This window comes from Hyla sarda, chromosome 1 (genome assembly GCF_029499605.1).
Source record: "Hyla sarda isolate aHylSar1 chromosome 1, aHylSar1.hap1, whole genome shotgun sequence".
In the NCBI taxonomy this organism is placed as follows: Eukaryota; Metazoa; Chordata; class Amphibia; order Anura; family Hylidae; genus Hyla; species Hyla sarda.
The window spans coordinates 243249652-243265793 of NC_079189.1; the positions used below are offsets into that span (position 1 = coordinate 243249652).

Consider the following 16142-nt stretch of genomic DNA (forward strand, 5'->3'; position numbering starts at 1 on the left):
CTAAAGAGAAATCCAAAAAAAGAAATGCATTTCCTGTGATGTCCTGAGCACAGTGCTCTCTGCTGACCTCTGCTGTCCATTTTAGGAACTGGAGAAAATCCCCATAGCAAACATATGCTTTTCTGGACAGTTCCTAAAATGGACAGCAGAGGTCAGCAGAGAGCACTGAAATGCATTCCTTTTTTGATTTCTCTTTAGTATACAGACCCTAAAAAGTACTGGAAGGATTAAGATTTTTTAATAGAAGTGATTTACAAATCTGTTTAACTTTCTGGCACCAGTTGATTTAAAAAAAAAAAAAAGTTTTCCACGGGAGTACCCCTTTAAGTCCCAAGCTAACTGATTTATTTGTTAATAAAATATTACTACTCCCAAAATGTGAACAAACCAATCAAACATGTAATGGTACACACAGGGGGGAAACCATACATATAAAACAATAAACATTAATAGACCTAGTGGCAATGTATTGGAGAAAGAAACCCCAAACACAATAAAGAATGGAGCTACTCATAAATCAATACAAAAATATGTCAATTTTATTGAAGCAAATGTGACCACTGGAAGAAGGACTCCAGACTGATACGTGGTGGCATCCCGGGAACTCTGGCACCAGAACAGCATCCTATGGTTGGCATAGCTCTTTGTATGCACTTTTGTGGTTCTCTATAGTTTCCATTGTATCAGTATGGCTGCAGCACATTGCACTTTTTAGTTTGCTCATCTAGCCACTCTGAAGTTGCACTCTTACATCATTTTTTGTATGGTAAAAGAAATCTGTCACCAGTGTCACCTGCACTAACCTGTCGGTACAGACACTTACCTTGTCCCATTCCGTGCAGGGGATCTACGGAGATCTCCTCCGTTAACTTCAGCTCCGGCCTGGCTTGGGGCACGGGCAGAGCTTAGTTGGTTGGTAGCGCCGCGGCCATGCAAAATTTATTGTTTTTGGTGGGCGGCGGGGGCGCCCGCGGGGGTGGGCGGTGGGGGGGATTGGGTAAGATTAGCGCCGCGGCCATAACAAATTTATGCTCTCGGGGGGGGGGGGGGGGGGGGAGCTGCACAGGGTGCCTCCAGCTGTTTCACCACTACAATTCCCAGCATGCCCTGACAGCCAATAGATGTCAGGGCAAGCTGGGAGTTGTTGTGATGAAACAGCTGGAGGCACCCTGTGTAGATGAACTAAGGGCGGAAGTGGCCCCCCCCCCCCCAGAAGGCATCAGTGACTTCACGCCTGCTGGGGAAGTCTGCCTAGTAGCGAACACACTACCAGGCAGACAAAAAGGCATTTTTATATAGTAAAAAAAAATTTTAAGCAGGGAGGGGGTTAGGGAGAGATGGGCAATAGGACGGGACAGGGAAAAAAAAAAAAAGGTGGGAGCTACCCTTTAAGGAATATCCATGTCCTGCTACTTATTCTACTGGGACATAGCAGCGCATGACTTCAAAGGGTTGTTATTTCTTCTCATTTCCACAGTGCTTTAGAGCAGGTCAGGTTGCCCCATCTTGTGACTCCTGGCAGCTCAGCAGCAACCCCCATCTTTCAACCCCTTATTTAGGGTGATGGGTGAGCGTCACCTTGAAGAGGCGTTTTTTGGTGGGCTACCATGGGCAATATAGAAGGCTCCTGCTTTTGGTCTTGCATTGCAGTCTGTAGAGAGATCGCATTCCTGGGCAGACATTTCGTAGGCTGCAGGTGCTTGCCTAAGAGAGAAATAAGTGAACTAAGTTAAATAATAAAAGCAGATAGGATATAAGCAGGGATATCTGTCTATAGACCAGTATTTCCCAACCAGGGTGCCTCCAGCTGTTGTATAGTTACAACTCCCAGCATTGCCCGGGCAGATTTTAGCCATGCTGGGAGTTGTAGTTATCCAACAGCTGGAGGCACTCTGGTTAGGAAACTGGTCTATAGCAGTGTTTCCCAAACGCAGTCCTCAAGCGCCCCCAACAGGTCATGTTTTCTGGATTTCCTTCATTCACAGGTGATATAATTCTGTCAGTGAATCAGACATCACCACAGTTATATCACCTGTGAAAGACTAAGGAGATCCAGAAAACATCACCTGTTGGGGGCGCTTGAGGACCGCATAATGGAAACACTGCTATAGACATTCACTGCAAACTATGGGGGAGATTTATCAAAACCTGTGCAGAGGAAGAGTGGTGCAGTTGCCCATAGCAACCAATCAGATTGCTACTTTCATTTTCCACAGGCCTCTTTAGAGGCCTGTGGAAAATGAAAGAAGCAATCTGATTGGTTGCTATGGGCAACTGCACCACTCTTCCTCTGCACAGGATTTGATAAATCTTCCCCTATAAACTGAAATGGATTAGCTCAGCATATACCTGTAAGGCTCAGGCTATGTTGCCTCCTAGTGGTAGCCGCCTGTACCACAGTCCGCATTTATCAACAGGGAAGAGAGATGTTGAAACCATTATTACTATATAAACATCATAAAGTATATATTTATGTTACATAAAAGAAAAAAAAACAATTTTAGTTCATACGGCAAACGCTACCCCTCGAAGTCTAGTGAATGAGTATACACCACATCAACGTGACAACCCCCTCTACTGCGCACGCGTCACAGCGCTGACCCCCCGGCCCGACGTTGCCTACACTAGAGGCAGAACTGCTTCCTCTCTGCTGTCTCTAGCCTAAGGAGCCATTTTAGGGTGGATATTCATGTAGTAGACATAGAGTTTTGATCACCAGAAACATGTCTTCCTCCCTAGACATACCGCTCCTTAGTAGTAGACAGAAAACATAGCAGCATTCCGCATTGACGTCTTAATGCTGAGCCGAGCGCTGCTGTCACAGTGTGGTACAACAAGGAAACGTGGACAGGTAGAGTATGTGCGGCTTGTAGTACATGTGCTGGACGTTACAATGGGCGGCGCTGTGTTACCATGTCCTTTGTTGCTCAGGATGTGTTCAGTAGAAGAGTTGTTCTCAGTTGGCAATGCTCTGTGTGAAGATAGTTATGTAGATGTAATAAATAATATTTTAGTATGCTTACCGTCTTAATATTTCTATGCCACCACTGCCCACCTGTGCCAGCCCTTCTCTTTCCTGATGTACAGGAATTGCATCTGACTAGACAGTGAATATCCATTGTACAATGATAATAGATGTTCAGCCCCCATAGTCAGGTGGTTGTGCTCCAGTGGGATGACCGCGCTAAAGTCAAATGTTTGGATGGGCAGTGGTCTGTGTGCGGAGACCCCTACAGATTGAGAAGGGTGAAGCACACTGGCTGCTGGAAATAAGCTCTATGAGGGGTATTAATCAATTCCTATTCTGGAAAGCAATTTGTGTAGATTTTTATTTTTATTTTTTGTCGTCTTTGCGCTAACGTTATCATTTTGGTGCATGGCTTTTGATAACTTTGGCTCAATTAAAATATTTTCTAGTCAGAGCTTTTTTTCTGTGTAGTCTGGGCTTACTTAGCCATTTACACTCGATATTTGGCACTTTTAGAAAAGCCGCATATAGTAAATTTGTTACCAATACACTTTACTTACTAAATAATTACCTGAAATAGAAGAATTTGGATTTTGATCTATTTTGTTTGTTGCACAAAAAAAAGTGCAAAAATTGACTGCGCAGGACAAATGCGACAAAAGCCAACAAAAAAACTATAAATTCCACCGTTTGGAATTTCTAGAGCAGGGCTTTACAAATCCTAGTCGCCAGGTTGCCATTGTGACTGAAAATTCCTTAATGGCGTCAATCTTTAAAAAATGTTTTACTTGCCTGCGTTTGTTTTTTGTTTTTGTTTTTTAAAGATAAGGGGACACTAATGACTGAGACTGGGGAAGATGAGGGGACACTAATGACTGTGACACAGGTGGAGATGAGGGGACACTATTGACTGTGACACGGGACACTAATGACTGGGACACAGGGAGATGAGGGGACACTAATGACTGTGACACCATGGGAGATAGGGGGACATCTTGCAAGGTTTACTATTTTGGCAGAACACCAGTCTCTTGTGGTGTGCAGGCATGAAATTCATGAAAACTTGTGCAGAGGAATAGTTGCCCAGTTGCCCATAGCAAACAGTGAGATCACTTCTTTTATTTTTGAAAAGGCCTCTGAAAATAAAAGAAGCAATCTGATTGGTTGCTATTGGCAACTGGTCAACTTATGCTCAGCACAGGTCTTGATGAATCTCCCTCTTAAAATGTACCTGTCATCAACAAAAACTTTTTATATTATGTAGATAATAACATTATATATATATTTGTAATATACATTGGTTAAAAAAAAAGTGTATATTTATGGTTGGAAAAAAATGCTGTCCCTGCAGCTATTGCCTGTGAGGAGTCCAAATACAGGAAGTGAGGGTGAACAAGCGGGGCTCTGTGCACTGAGGACAAGCGGGGCTCTGTACCCTGAGGACAAGCGGGGCTCTGTACCCTGAGGACAAGCGGGGCTCTGTACCCTGAGGTCAAGCGGGGCTCTGTACCCTGAGGTCAAGCGGGGCTCTGTATCCTGAGGACAAGCGGGGCTCTGTGCACTGAGGACAAGCGGGGCTCTGTGCACTGAGGACAAGCGGGGCTCTGTACCCTGAGGACAAGCGGGGCTCTGTGCACTGAGGACAAGCGGGGCTCTGTGCACTGAGGACAAGCGGGGCTCTGTGCACTGAGGACAAGCGGGGCTCTGTGCACTGAGGACAAGCGGGGCTCTGTGCACTGAGGACAAGCGGGGCTCTGTGCACTGAGGACAAGCGGGGCTCTGTGCACTGAGGACAAGCGGGGCTCTGTGCACTGAGGACAAGCGGGGCTCTGTGCACAAGCGGGGCTCTGTGCACAAGCGGGGCTCTGTGCACAAGCGGGGCTCTGTGCACAAGCGGGGCTCTGTGCACAAGCGGGGCTCTGTGCACAAGCGGGGCTCTGTGCACAAGCGGGGCTCTGTGCACTGTGCACAAGCGGGGCTCTGTGCACTGTGCACAAGCGGGGCTCTGTACAGGCTCCTGGCTTGTCAGTCATCCTGATGAGTGAGCTGAGGGTGTGTCATAGAGCCGCAGTGCATAGAGCCCCGCTTGTCCTCCGGTGCACAGAGCCCCGCTGCAAGGACAAAAATATAAAAAAAAAATGTTCTAACCAATGTATATTACAAATATACATATAATAGTATTACAGTATCTAAATTATATTAAAAGTTTTTGTTGAGGACAGGTACACTTTAAATTGACCCGATCTTCATGTTGCCACCAGCGCAGATCAGCCAGGAGTGAAGAGAGCGCTGTTGCACCATACTGCTGACAAGAAAGCCTGGGAAGGAGCCCAATGAGAGATTGTTTTATACTCCCAGGGCTGCAGTCACTACTCTGCTGGTGAGGAGTCACTGTGTATGTACATTACAAAGTAATGTAATTGTACACAGTGTTCCCACCAGCAGAATATTCATTACAGCTTTGAAGTATAATATAGAATGTAACTCGGGATCAGGAGGAACATTTGCTGTACTCTATAGCTGCGCTCACTATTCTGCTGGTGAAGTCACTATGTACATACATTACATTATTTATCCTTAACCGATCCTGCGTTACATCTGGTATTATACACCAGAGCTGCCCTCACTATTTTGCTGGTGCGGTCACACTGTGTACATAGGAGTGAGAGGATCAGGGGGGCCTGGGGATAGGATATTGGGTAAAGAAAAGCATATACTATTGAAATAACAACAACAGCTATTAAATACAAACATGTCGCTGATATGGGGGGGATACCATTTTTGGAATGGGCTTCCACGGGTATCGGAAGGGAAAAAACTGTTGGAAATCACTGTCTTCATTTATTGATTTTTTATTTTGTTCCCCTACAGATCTGTTCTAATTCAATATGCGGAACCTGAAATTATTGAAGTCTGTGCACTGTGGCTCAGCTCAGGGTATTGGCACTCCACAATGTATCGCTGTGCATACTGACACTGGAACTGTTTTGATTGGATCAAGCTATGGCTTTGTAGAGTTGGACCCTAATACAGAGCAGGTAACTGATTCCTTAACTACGGAAAATCACTCTGTAAGAAGTGATATCAGAAAATACATTAACCCACTATGTGCTTTTCTTAGCATTTCCCTGTTGTTGCATTATTCTTTATGGAGCAAACAGGGCAATTGTGCAGCTCTGCATACTTATCTGGGTAAGGGGCTGCACAACTTGTCCACTCCCCCATTTCACATCTCCCCTATTTCATGTCCACACCCCCATTTAACATATCCCCCATTTAATTTCTATCCCCCATTTCATTTCCACACCCCCATTTAACATCTACCCTGTTTCATGTCTATCCCCCCCCTGTTTCACATCAATCCCCATGTGACACCTCATCCCACACATGTCACATCCATTCCCCCACACGTCACTTCTCCCCCATTTCATGTCTAACGCCCATTACTGTTGTGCCAGGGCATGAGGGGAATAGGAAAAAACTGATGCTTACCTAGCCCCAGTCCCCCTAAGGTCTGCCATTGGTAGCAGATTGCACTTACAGGACCTTACAGGCTCAGCCAATAACTGATCTGAGACATGACACCGCTGCGGCCACTGATTGACTGAGCCTGTAAGGTCCTGCCTGTATGTGAAGAAGGATGCACAGAAGACACCAGGAGCACGGAGAAGATAGGGGGACCCCATGGAGGAGAATCTGATCTGCAGCAGACAGACGGGGACCCGGGCTAGGTGAGCATCAGGTTTTTGTTATGTTTTAGCACAGTGTTTCCCAACCAACTAGACTTTGACTGACTGTCTGGGCATGCTGGGTGTTGTAGTTTCACAACATCTGCAGGCACGCTGGTTGGGAAATACTGACTTAACATTTGAATTTCAGCGGTGGCCTGCTATAGACCTCATCGCCGCACACAGGAGGTAATGGCAAATTTTCCGGGGAGGCCATATCGTTATATTGCAATTTGCAGAAATTGTGGTTCAATTGCGATATACCTCCAGCCCTACTGGGTCATTACAGTTCCCGGAAACACCCCGTGTCCCCACCTGGCTGCAGGCACCTCTAATCCCATATTCATGTATTTACCAGTAACACTATACATCTGTGAAGCCCCCCCAATATGGTACACATAACATCAATATAGTTCTGCTGTGGTGACAGTGTGTAAATGTCGTTGAGACACCAATGTGATTTGGGAATACCCTTTTAAAACTTAACAAGTATTGTATTTGTCATTGTGAGCACTGCCATTATAATTGACCTATATGCATATCTTTATTTTCCAGATCATTAGAGATGTTTCTTTAACAGTTGAGAATTTTCTACCAGAGGATGGAAGTGGTCAGGTTGTTGGGATACAAGACGTTCCTGATCAGGAGTCTGTGTGCATTGCCACTGCCACAGGTGATGTCATCCTGTATAATCTGAACACTGGCCAGGTAATTGGTATATATTGCTGCATTTAAAATCTACCTACAGTCCTGTATCTTAAAGGGGTTATCCAGGATTACAAAAACTCTATCCTGATTTACTCTAAGCTGATTTATTAAAAAAAAAAACTGCGCCACAACTTTGTTCAGGCTGTGTGTGGTATTACAGCTTGGCTCCATTCACTTCAATAGAACTGAGCTGCAATAACATACATAACCTGAGGACAGATATTGAAAAAGAAATTTGCTCTATTTTTCTAATCCTGGATAACCCCTTTAATGCAATATATGTGTTTGCGTAGTTTGCTGGATTGATTGTTGAATGTATACAGTTATTTTGCTTTATCGCTGTGATTTTAGTGTTTGTCAGAGGTGTACTTTAAGAGGATTTTCTAATGGATACCACTGTATAGGCATACTATGGTGTCTGTCTCCCATAGGCTCAGAGCAGAACATCTTTATATTTGCTGCATTTTTCTTATTTGCTGTCTGACGTTTTAACTTTAGAATTTAATTTTTTTTGGCAGCAAATTACTCTTTGCATAAACTGTATAGGAGCATATAGCTCAACTGTGATAGGAACATATCCTAATAGGATGTGAAGACTAATTTATGACGATTTATTCTTATATTTTTAATTAAAGTGGTTGTCCAGGATTACAAAATGCTGCTTTTTTGCTAAAATATCACCACACCTGTCCACAGGTTATGTGTATTATTGCATCTAAGTCCCATTCGCAATACCAGACACAACCTGTGGGCAGGAGTAGTGCTATTTTTGCCAGATAGAAGCAGCGTTTTTCTAATCCTGGAAAATACCTTTTAAAGGGGTACTCCGGTGAAAAAACGAATTGATTTTTTTTTCTTTGTCAAATCGACTGGTGCTAAAAAGTTGAACAGATTTGTAAATTACTTCTGTTAAATAAATCTTATGCTGTATGCTTGAGAGGAAGTTGTGTAGTTCTTTTCAGTCTGACCATAGTGGTCTCTGCTGCCACCTCTGTCTGTTTCAGGAACTGTCCACAGCAGGAGAGGTTTGCTATGGGGATTTGCTCCTGCTATGGACAGTTCCTGACACAGTCAGAGGTGGCAGCAGAGAGCACTGTGGTCAGACTGAAAAGAACTTCACCACTTCCTGTGGAGCATACAGCAGCTGATAAGTACTGGTAGGGTTAATGTTTTTAATAGAAGTTATTTACAAATCTGTTTAACTTTCTAGCACCAGTTGATTTGAAAAAAATCGTTTTCCACTGGAGTACCCCTTTAATGCTCCCTATATATTTTTTTTCTCAGAGGATCTGTCAGCAGTTCTGAGCTAGTTAAACTGCTGGCAGCTGTATACAGAGGTTGAGCAGGGCAGTAGAGCTGTATATGTTGTCCCAGTGATGCAGCTTGCATGACCAAGAAAAAATGTAAATAAATCTCGTGCCCGCAGATGCCTCTTCTTATTGAGTGTTCCAAGCCCCTCCTCTCACCTATGACTGATTTTCCACCTAAAGACCCATATGAGGGCTTGTTTTTTTGCGACATCAATTTCACTTTGTAATGACCTCAATTTCACCACAAAATCTACAGTGAAAACAGAATATTTGGGGGCTTCTGATTCTACGCAGTGCACTTTTCGTTAAAAATTACACCTTATATTTATTCTGTAGGACCATACGGTTAAAACGATACCCAACTTTTATAAAGCTTTAACTTTTTCATGCAAAAAGTTATCATTTAAACAGAAGTAAGACAAAATCAAACCTATATAGGTTGGGTATCATTTTAGCCATATGGACATACAGAATAAAGAGAAGGTGTAACGTTCACGGGGGGTCCGACCGATGGGGCTCCCAGCGATCTCCCGCACGGCCCCCTGGTTCTCAGCATGAATGGGGCTTGTTGACTAGCGCACGATAGGATTGGGGATACATTGGTACATGCTGGAGTTTTTCCTTTAACAAACGCAATAATTATGTTTTGCAACAATTAGGTTGGGAAGGTCTTGAGACAGTTTTTACCCATCACGACGTGTCTTGAATGATAGCTTGGCAATGAGACCATCAGCTGGCATTGAACCAGCTGATATTGATCAGGGATGTGTAAATTGTACAGCCCAACGCCCAGGACATGAAGTTCCAGGCGCCGGGCAGGTGAATAAAGATTCTAAACAGGAAACCACTAGAGCTAATAGAGCTTATTGGTGAGGCTCAAAACTTATAAATGGATTTTTCTTGATTTTATTTGACTGGACAATAAAGGGATAGGCAGAAGACTTTACATGTTATTTGTATCAAAGAAGTTATAATAAACTACAATAAGTACCTAAGTTGATTCATGGTTTCTGAAATAATATTCATTTTTCTAAAGCCTAGGTAATATTTTGGACACTCATGTACTAATATTTTGTTTTACCTTACAGCTGGAATGTGTTGGCAGTGTGGATAGTGGTATTGTTACTATGAGTTGGAGTCCTGATCAGGAACTTGTTCTCCTTATAACAGGTACTGTTCTGCTGTATTGAGATGGGGAATAGTCATGATACTTTACTCACTTTTGATTTCAGCCTGGTCATGACACAGAAGCTTGTGCTTTTTCCACAGTATAGACATCAATACATTTGAAAGAAGTTACTGGGTATGGTGACGTCTCATGGCTTTCTCCTTATATAATTTGTAATGTAGTCATGGTCAACAGCTGGTTACCTTTTAGTTCTACATTGCCACTAAACCAATTACTGTCGCAAACAGCACACCGCTGCAGCCAGCGATTGGCTTATCGGCAATGTGATGTATTGTCTGCAGTTCTGGGAAGTGCAGAGGCTGTGAGGGAGGTAAGTAGAGGCTTTTTTTAAATTTTATTAGACAGCATGGACACATTTCACAAATATTTTGAGGGATAACCCCTGTAATATTATGGCCCATAAGCATTGTTTTTCCCCAAGTGTCAGCTTCCATTGATGTGATTTTGACCCTAGTACTAAGTCCAGGTTTCTCAATTGGCTCCGTTGGGGGGACACAGACCATGGGTATATGCTGCTGCCACTAGCAGGCTGACACTAGGCAACAAGAAAAGTCAGCCCCTTCCAGCTGGATATACCCGCCCACAGGCACCTGAGCTAATCAGTTTTAGCTTAGTGTCAGTAGGAGGCCGACACAGGTCTGGAGCTCTCATTTTTTGAGTTTAGGGATGTATAGTTATAATTTTTTCTCCCTTTTATTTCTCTCTTTTTAGGTGGGGTCTCAGGTCTCACTGTTTCCCTATTTGCAAAGAAGGGGAACAGGCATCTAGTCATGTACTGTCAACCCCTTCTCCCCACCAGTCAGCGCCTGGGGTTTTACCTCTGGGTCTGGGTCCTCCTACCTTCTCTGCTCGTCTTGCTGTTTCAGCCCTGCATGATCCAGGTGTTTACTAGCTGACTGAAGGCTTCATTAGGTAAGTTTTCTAAGGACAAGGTGAGTATTTATCTCCCTTTCAGGTTTCTAGCCCTTCTCAGGATTCAAAACCTCTGTAGCCCCCCTATTTGGAGCCCAGTCCTTTTTATTAACTCTGGGGACAGTCTCCTGCTTGGCCTTTCTGACATTGGGGACAGAAACAGTGGTGCAGGACATTTCAATATCTGTTTTTTACATTATTAAGGGCATTCTCACAGCACAGCTCGGCGCCTGCTTTGTGCGCATACGCCCAGCATATTTTTGCATTGGCTTCATCCTTATTCGATGCGACTGGGGTGCCGGAGCTTCTGTTCTCTGTTGGCTGCGCTGTTCGCAAACGGCCGACTGCTCTCCTTTCTCTCGGCTGCACTTTCTTTAGTATACACGGCATTCAGGGGATTCCGGCCCTACAGCACTTCAGCACGCGTATTGGGGTTTTTTGTTTAACTACCTATCAGCGTGGTATGCGCGCTGCAGGGTTCACTTGAACCAATGAGAGCCTGGCTGGTGCTAGTCCTGCCCCCTCCTTCTCATTGGTCTAGCCCTCCCTCTCTCTCCCTCTCTCTCTCTGTCTCTCTCTGTCTCTCCTGAGTACTTCTTCACTATGTCCAAACCCAGAGCTGACCCTTCCCCCCCTTCAGGCAGGTCCCTGCGGCTCTGGTCACCTATTAGGCCTGTATGGGATGCAAAATAAAAATGCCTTGTGGTTCTGCTGAACCCACTTGTCCTTCTTGCCACTGCATGCCCCTGCACTCCTGGTGTATCTTCCCAGGATGTTCCACCAAAACCTGTGGGCTCTGCTCTCCCTCCGGAATGAGTGTCTTCCCTCTCCCAGTCTGTTTACGACTTGGCGCAGGTCTCCCGTTCCGTGGTGACCGCTTTAGAGAGGTCTTTCTTACGCCAGCCCTCCAGGCACTCTCACAAGCACCCTAGGGGTTTCTTCTATGGCTCGTCTCCAGAGTCTGGAAGCCATAATAGGCGCTCTCCTCATAGGTCTCGCTCCCCTTCCCCAGCACCCTGAAAAGGCACCTCTTCTAAGGGCCACTCTCCTGGTCGCCATCCTAGGTCTCCAGATATGCGTACCAGGTCCGTTTCGCCTTCATCCAAAGCTGCCTCCACCCGCTCCCACGCTCCCACTCTCGTCAGGTTCTGCTTCTGACTCAGAGGACCGAAGCGGCATGTCTGACATGGTAGACAACTTGGTCTCAGCCATCAGGGACACCTTTCACCTAAAGGACCCAGGAACTTTGGACCCAGCCGTCCCTCTCCTAAGGTTTTCAGCTCTCATGCTGAATTTGACACCTTACTGGACACAGCATGGAAGCATCCTGACAAGCGCTTTCAATGGACTAAGAAGGTTCAGGCACAGTTTCCTTTCCCCAGGACCTACTTGCAAGATGGACATCTCTGGTTTCCCGGCTTCCAAAGGCGACTACTCTGCCTTTGGCAGATGCAGCACCCTTTAAGGACCTGGCGGACAAGAGCATTGAAAATCTGGCAAACTTTGCCTTTGAAGCAGCAGATTCATCTTTACTTCCTACCTTTGCTTCTGCATGGGTAGTGGCACTTCATCTAGTGCCACTTCATCATTCCATGTGGCTCAAGACCTGGGACGCTGATGCCGCTTCCAAGAAATCTCTCACTGCGCTTCCTTTTACTGGGTCTCCACTTTTTGCCTAAGGTGATCTCCGCCTTTCACCTAAATGAGGACATCGTCCTTCCGTCCTTTTGTCCTGCTCCATTTCATCCCAGGGAACGTTTGCTTCATGGTCTTGATGTGGTACGGGCTGTTCGGATTTACCTTTCAGTCACTACTTCTTTTCGCCAGAGTGACTTCTTTTTTGTCCTTACAGAGGGTCTTCATAATGGTCTTCCTGCTTCGAAGGCGACCATTTCACGTGGATTTTTTTTGCCATTTTGGAAGCTTGGAAGCAAGGGGAAGACTCCTCCTTTCAGGGTCTTAGCTCATTACACTTGTTCTGTCGGGGCCTTCTGGGCTCTCCACAACAGGGCTTCGGCCTTGCACATTTGTAAGGCGGCCACCTGGTTGTCCTTACACACATTTACGAAGTTTTACCAGGTACATACCTTTGCATCCGCTGATGCTGGTATGGGCCGCAAGGTGTTGCAGGCGGCTGTGGTCCAGCCTTCCACCTAAGTTGCTTAAATTTTTTGCCCACCCCGTGGACTGCTTTGGTACGTCCCACGGTTTCTGTGTCCCCCAATTGAGCCAATCGAGAAAGGTGGATTTTTATGCTTACCGTAAAATCATTCACGGAGGATCCATTGGGGGACACAACACCCACCCATTTGTTCTGGTGTTCCTAGTTTGGTTACATTTCCGAGGGTGGTTTCAGTTAATTTTATTCTGTGGTTTCCTCGAACAGTTACTGTTTTTTTTCTTTACCTGTTGGTCCTCTCCTACTGTTCTAGGACTAAACTGATTAGCTTAGGTTTCTGTGGACGGGTATATCCTGCTGGGAGGGGCCGACTTTCTTTTGTTGTCTATTGTCAGCCTCCTAGTGGCAGCAGCATATACCCATGGTTTTTGTGTCCCCCAATGGATCCTCCGAGAAAAAGAGATTTTATGGTAAGCATAAAAATCTACTTTTTGCTGTTAAATCACTGCTGCCACTAGTGCACAATGGAAGAGAAAATTAGTCTAACCAGCTCACCCCACCCGGACAGATGGAGCACGGACTCCGGCGCTGGACAACGCATTCTCCACTAGTGCACAATATATGCATATGCATTTGTCAGCCGTTGGGGAACCACATGATATTAGTTGGTTCATATAAAAGGTTCACTTGCAACCTTCACTATGTTGTTCAATCTTAGTGTATCAGAAGATATTTAAAGTGTACCTGTTATATCACAGAAAAAAATAATGCTTATATATGTTACACACTGGCTCATGCATATTCTTTTTATATGTGTTTTTATGTGTCTAGCTTCTGTATTTGGAGATTGCAAAAATGTGCCAATGTTTCCTGAATGCTGTGCGGATGGCGTTTTGTGCACAGTTGTAAGTGGTGATGAAGTTTAGACTGACATTTTTTGTGGCATCAGTGGGCATGGTTTGGGGTTCTTTAGGTTTGAGGCATTCTTCTTGGGTTAGCTTTCTGGTTTTTTTCATAGGCTTCTTTTAGGAGGGCTTCCGAGTATCCTTTTGCTTTGAATCTGTTTTGTAGGGTCTTGGCTTGTTCAAATTTTTGCGAATTCGCTTATATTGACTAAATGGGACATTGGTACGCCAATTTTTGAAGTGACCACTGTCAAATGCCAAATAGCTATTCAAATCTACTTGCTTGAAATGCAGTAATGATTTCTCAGTCTAGAAATTCTATCTCCTCACTGGAGTGCTTTAATGTTAGTTTAATCCCCCAGTCATTGTGGTTGATGTTTTCTATGAAGGGTTGGATGAGGTGAGGGGACCCTTTCCATATCAGGAAGAGGTCGTCGATATAGCATCGATAGACTATCACATGGTCCTTGTATAGTGTCTGAGATGTTATGAATTTCTCTTCGAAGGGCTCCATCACCAAATTAGCTACAAACCCAATGATTTTACCATATTTATGGATCTTCACCAGTTCACATGGAAGCTGACACGCAGAAGCGAATCCTGTGGAGGGAAAACACCCCCCCCTATAAAGAATAAATCAAAGTTCTATCCCATACACAGTCAAGGGCACCTGATTAAGACCTTCCACGATCTTATGGCGAAGGAACTGAAGCATTTACCAACAACAGCCACCAAAACCCATAAAGAAGGAAGGCTTACAAGATCGGAACAATGTGCCCTAAAAGATTTAAGAGCATGAAAACATAGTAATCAGACCCGCTGACAAAGGTGGGGGACTTGTCATACTATGAAGATTACCACAAAGAAGAACATCCTGAATGATCCAGAGTACTACTACAAATTAGACCTTAATCCTTTTCCCCCACTATAAGAAAAACTACAGGACATGCTGGAACAGGCTCTAAGTCAGAAAATCATCAACAAAATGAAAAATGCTTTCTATTCATCAATAATCCTCTTTACTACCACCTTCCAAAAATTCACAAGAACACTACTAACCCACCCGTACGATCCATCATTGCAGGTATAAACAGTCTCGCATCACAAATATCACACTATCTGAATCTCATTCTCCAAGAATGTCAAACTTCTTGAAAAGCTCTGATGACTTGATCAAACTTCTACGTCCCCTGAAACGGGAAGAAGATGCATCACACTGGACGCCACTGCACTTTACTCTAATATCAAGCACAATATTGGCCTCAACTGCATCAGGAACACCTTAGAAAATGACATCTTGATACCCCCTAATCAAAAAGAGTTCGATCTTTACTGTCTCCGTACTATCCTAACCAACAACTACTTCAGTTATGACATTCGCTAATTTGGTGATGGGGGCCTTGAAAGAGAAATTCATAACATCTCAGACACTATACAAGGACTATGTGATAGTCTATCGATGCTATATCGATGACCTCTTCCTGATATGAAAAGGGCCCCCTCACCTCATTCAACCCTTTATAGAAAACATCAACCACAATGACTGGGGGATTAAACTAACATTAAAGCACTCCAAGGAAATAGAATTTCTAGACTTAGAAATCAGCAATAAGAGTGAAGAAATCATTACCGCAACCCATTTCAAGCAAGTAGATTCAAATAGCTATTTGGCATTTGACAATGGTTACTTAAAATAGTGGCATACCAATATCCCATTTAGTCAAAATAAGCGAATTCGCAAAAATTTGAACAAGCCAAGACCCCACAAAACAGATTCAAAGGATATTCAGAAGCCCTCCTAAAAGAAGCCTATGAAAAAAAACAGAAAGCTAACCCAAAAAGAATGTCTCAAACCAAAGAACCCCAAACCATGCCCACTGATGCCACAAAAAATGTCAGTCTAAACTTCATCACCACTTACAACTGTGCACATAACGCCATCCGCACAGCACTCAGGAAACATTGGCACGTACTGCAAGCAGACCCAGTGCTCAAACCCTTCCTTCCTAACAAATCCAACAGAAGAGCACCAACTCTACGAAACATGCTAGTTACCAGCAGACTAAAACAATATAAATCCCAAAAGACTACCAGTAATCTATCCATCATAGGGGCTTACAAATGTGGGAGCACCAAATGTCTATGTTGTAAAAGCATAGCACACAACCAAAAAAACATATGAAGTATATTAGAAAGGTTAATGTTTTGCCAAGATGTACAACATAAAAAGTTTTTGATTCTGATAGTGCCTATTTAAATAGCGTGTCTAGAAGCAGATCCCAGTCTCCTCAGTATGAAGAATG

The 16142-nt window shown here is 44.2% G+C and overlaps 2 protein-coding genes across 9 annotated transcripts in view; one reads left to right on the plus strand and one right to left on the minus strand.

Annotated features, from left to right (window-relative positions):
• The window catches only part of TBC1D2 (TBC1 domain family member 2), a 74749-nt gene extending 71940 nt beyond the window's left edge, over positions 1–2809 (minus strand). The window contains exons 1-2 of one of the 6 annotated variants that reach the window (XM_056569753.1): positions 2350–2572; positions 1386–1704 (exon numbers count right to left, since the gene is read on the minus strand). The gene's annotated coding sequence lies outside the window, so the exon portion shown is untranslated. Of the gene's footprint in view, positions 1–1385; positions 1705–2148; positions 2221–2349; positions 2573–2745 lie in introns of those variants that run through there. The other 5 variants (XM_056569765.1, XM_056569748.1, XM_056569792.1 and 2 more) reach the window with 5 other exon arrangements.
• The window catches only part of ELP1 (elongator acetyltransferase complex subunit 1), a 90172-nt gene continuing 76719 nt past the window's right edge, over positions 2690–16142 (plus strand). For 2 of the 3 annotated variants that reach the window (XM_056569725.1, XM_056569737.1), the window contains exons 1-4: positions 2690–2851; positions 5840–6006; positions 7252–7404; positions 9803–9884. In XM_056569725.1, coding sequence (XP_056425700.1) covers positions 5857–6006; positions 7252–7404; positions 9803–9884 — 385 coding nt within the window. In that variant the 5' untranslated portion in view covers positions 2690–2851; positions 5840–5856. The remainder of the gene's footprint in view (positions 2852–5839; positions 6007–7251; positions 7405–9802; positions 9885–16142) is intronic. The other variant, XM_056569730.1, reaches the window with a different exon arrangement.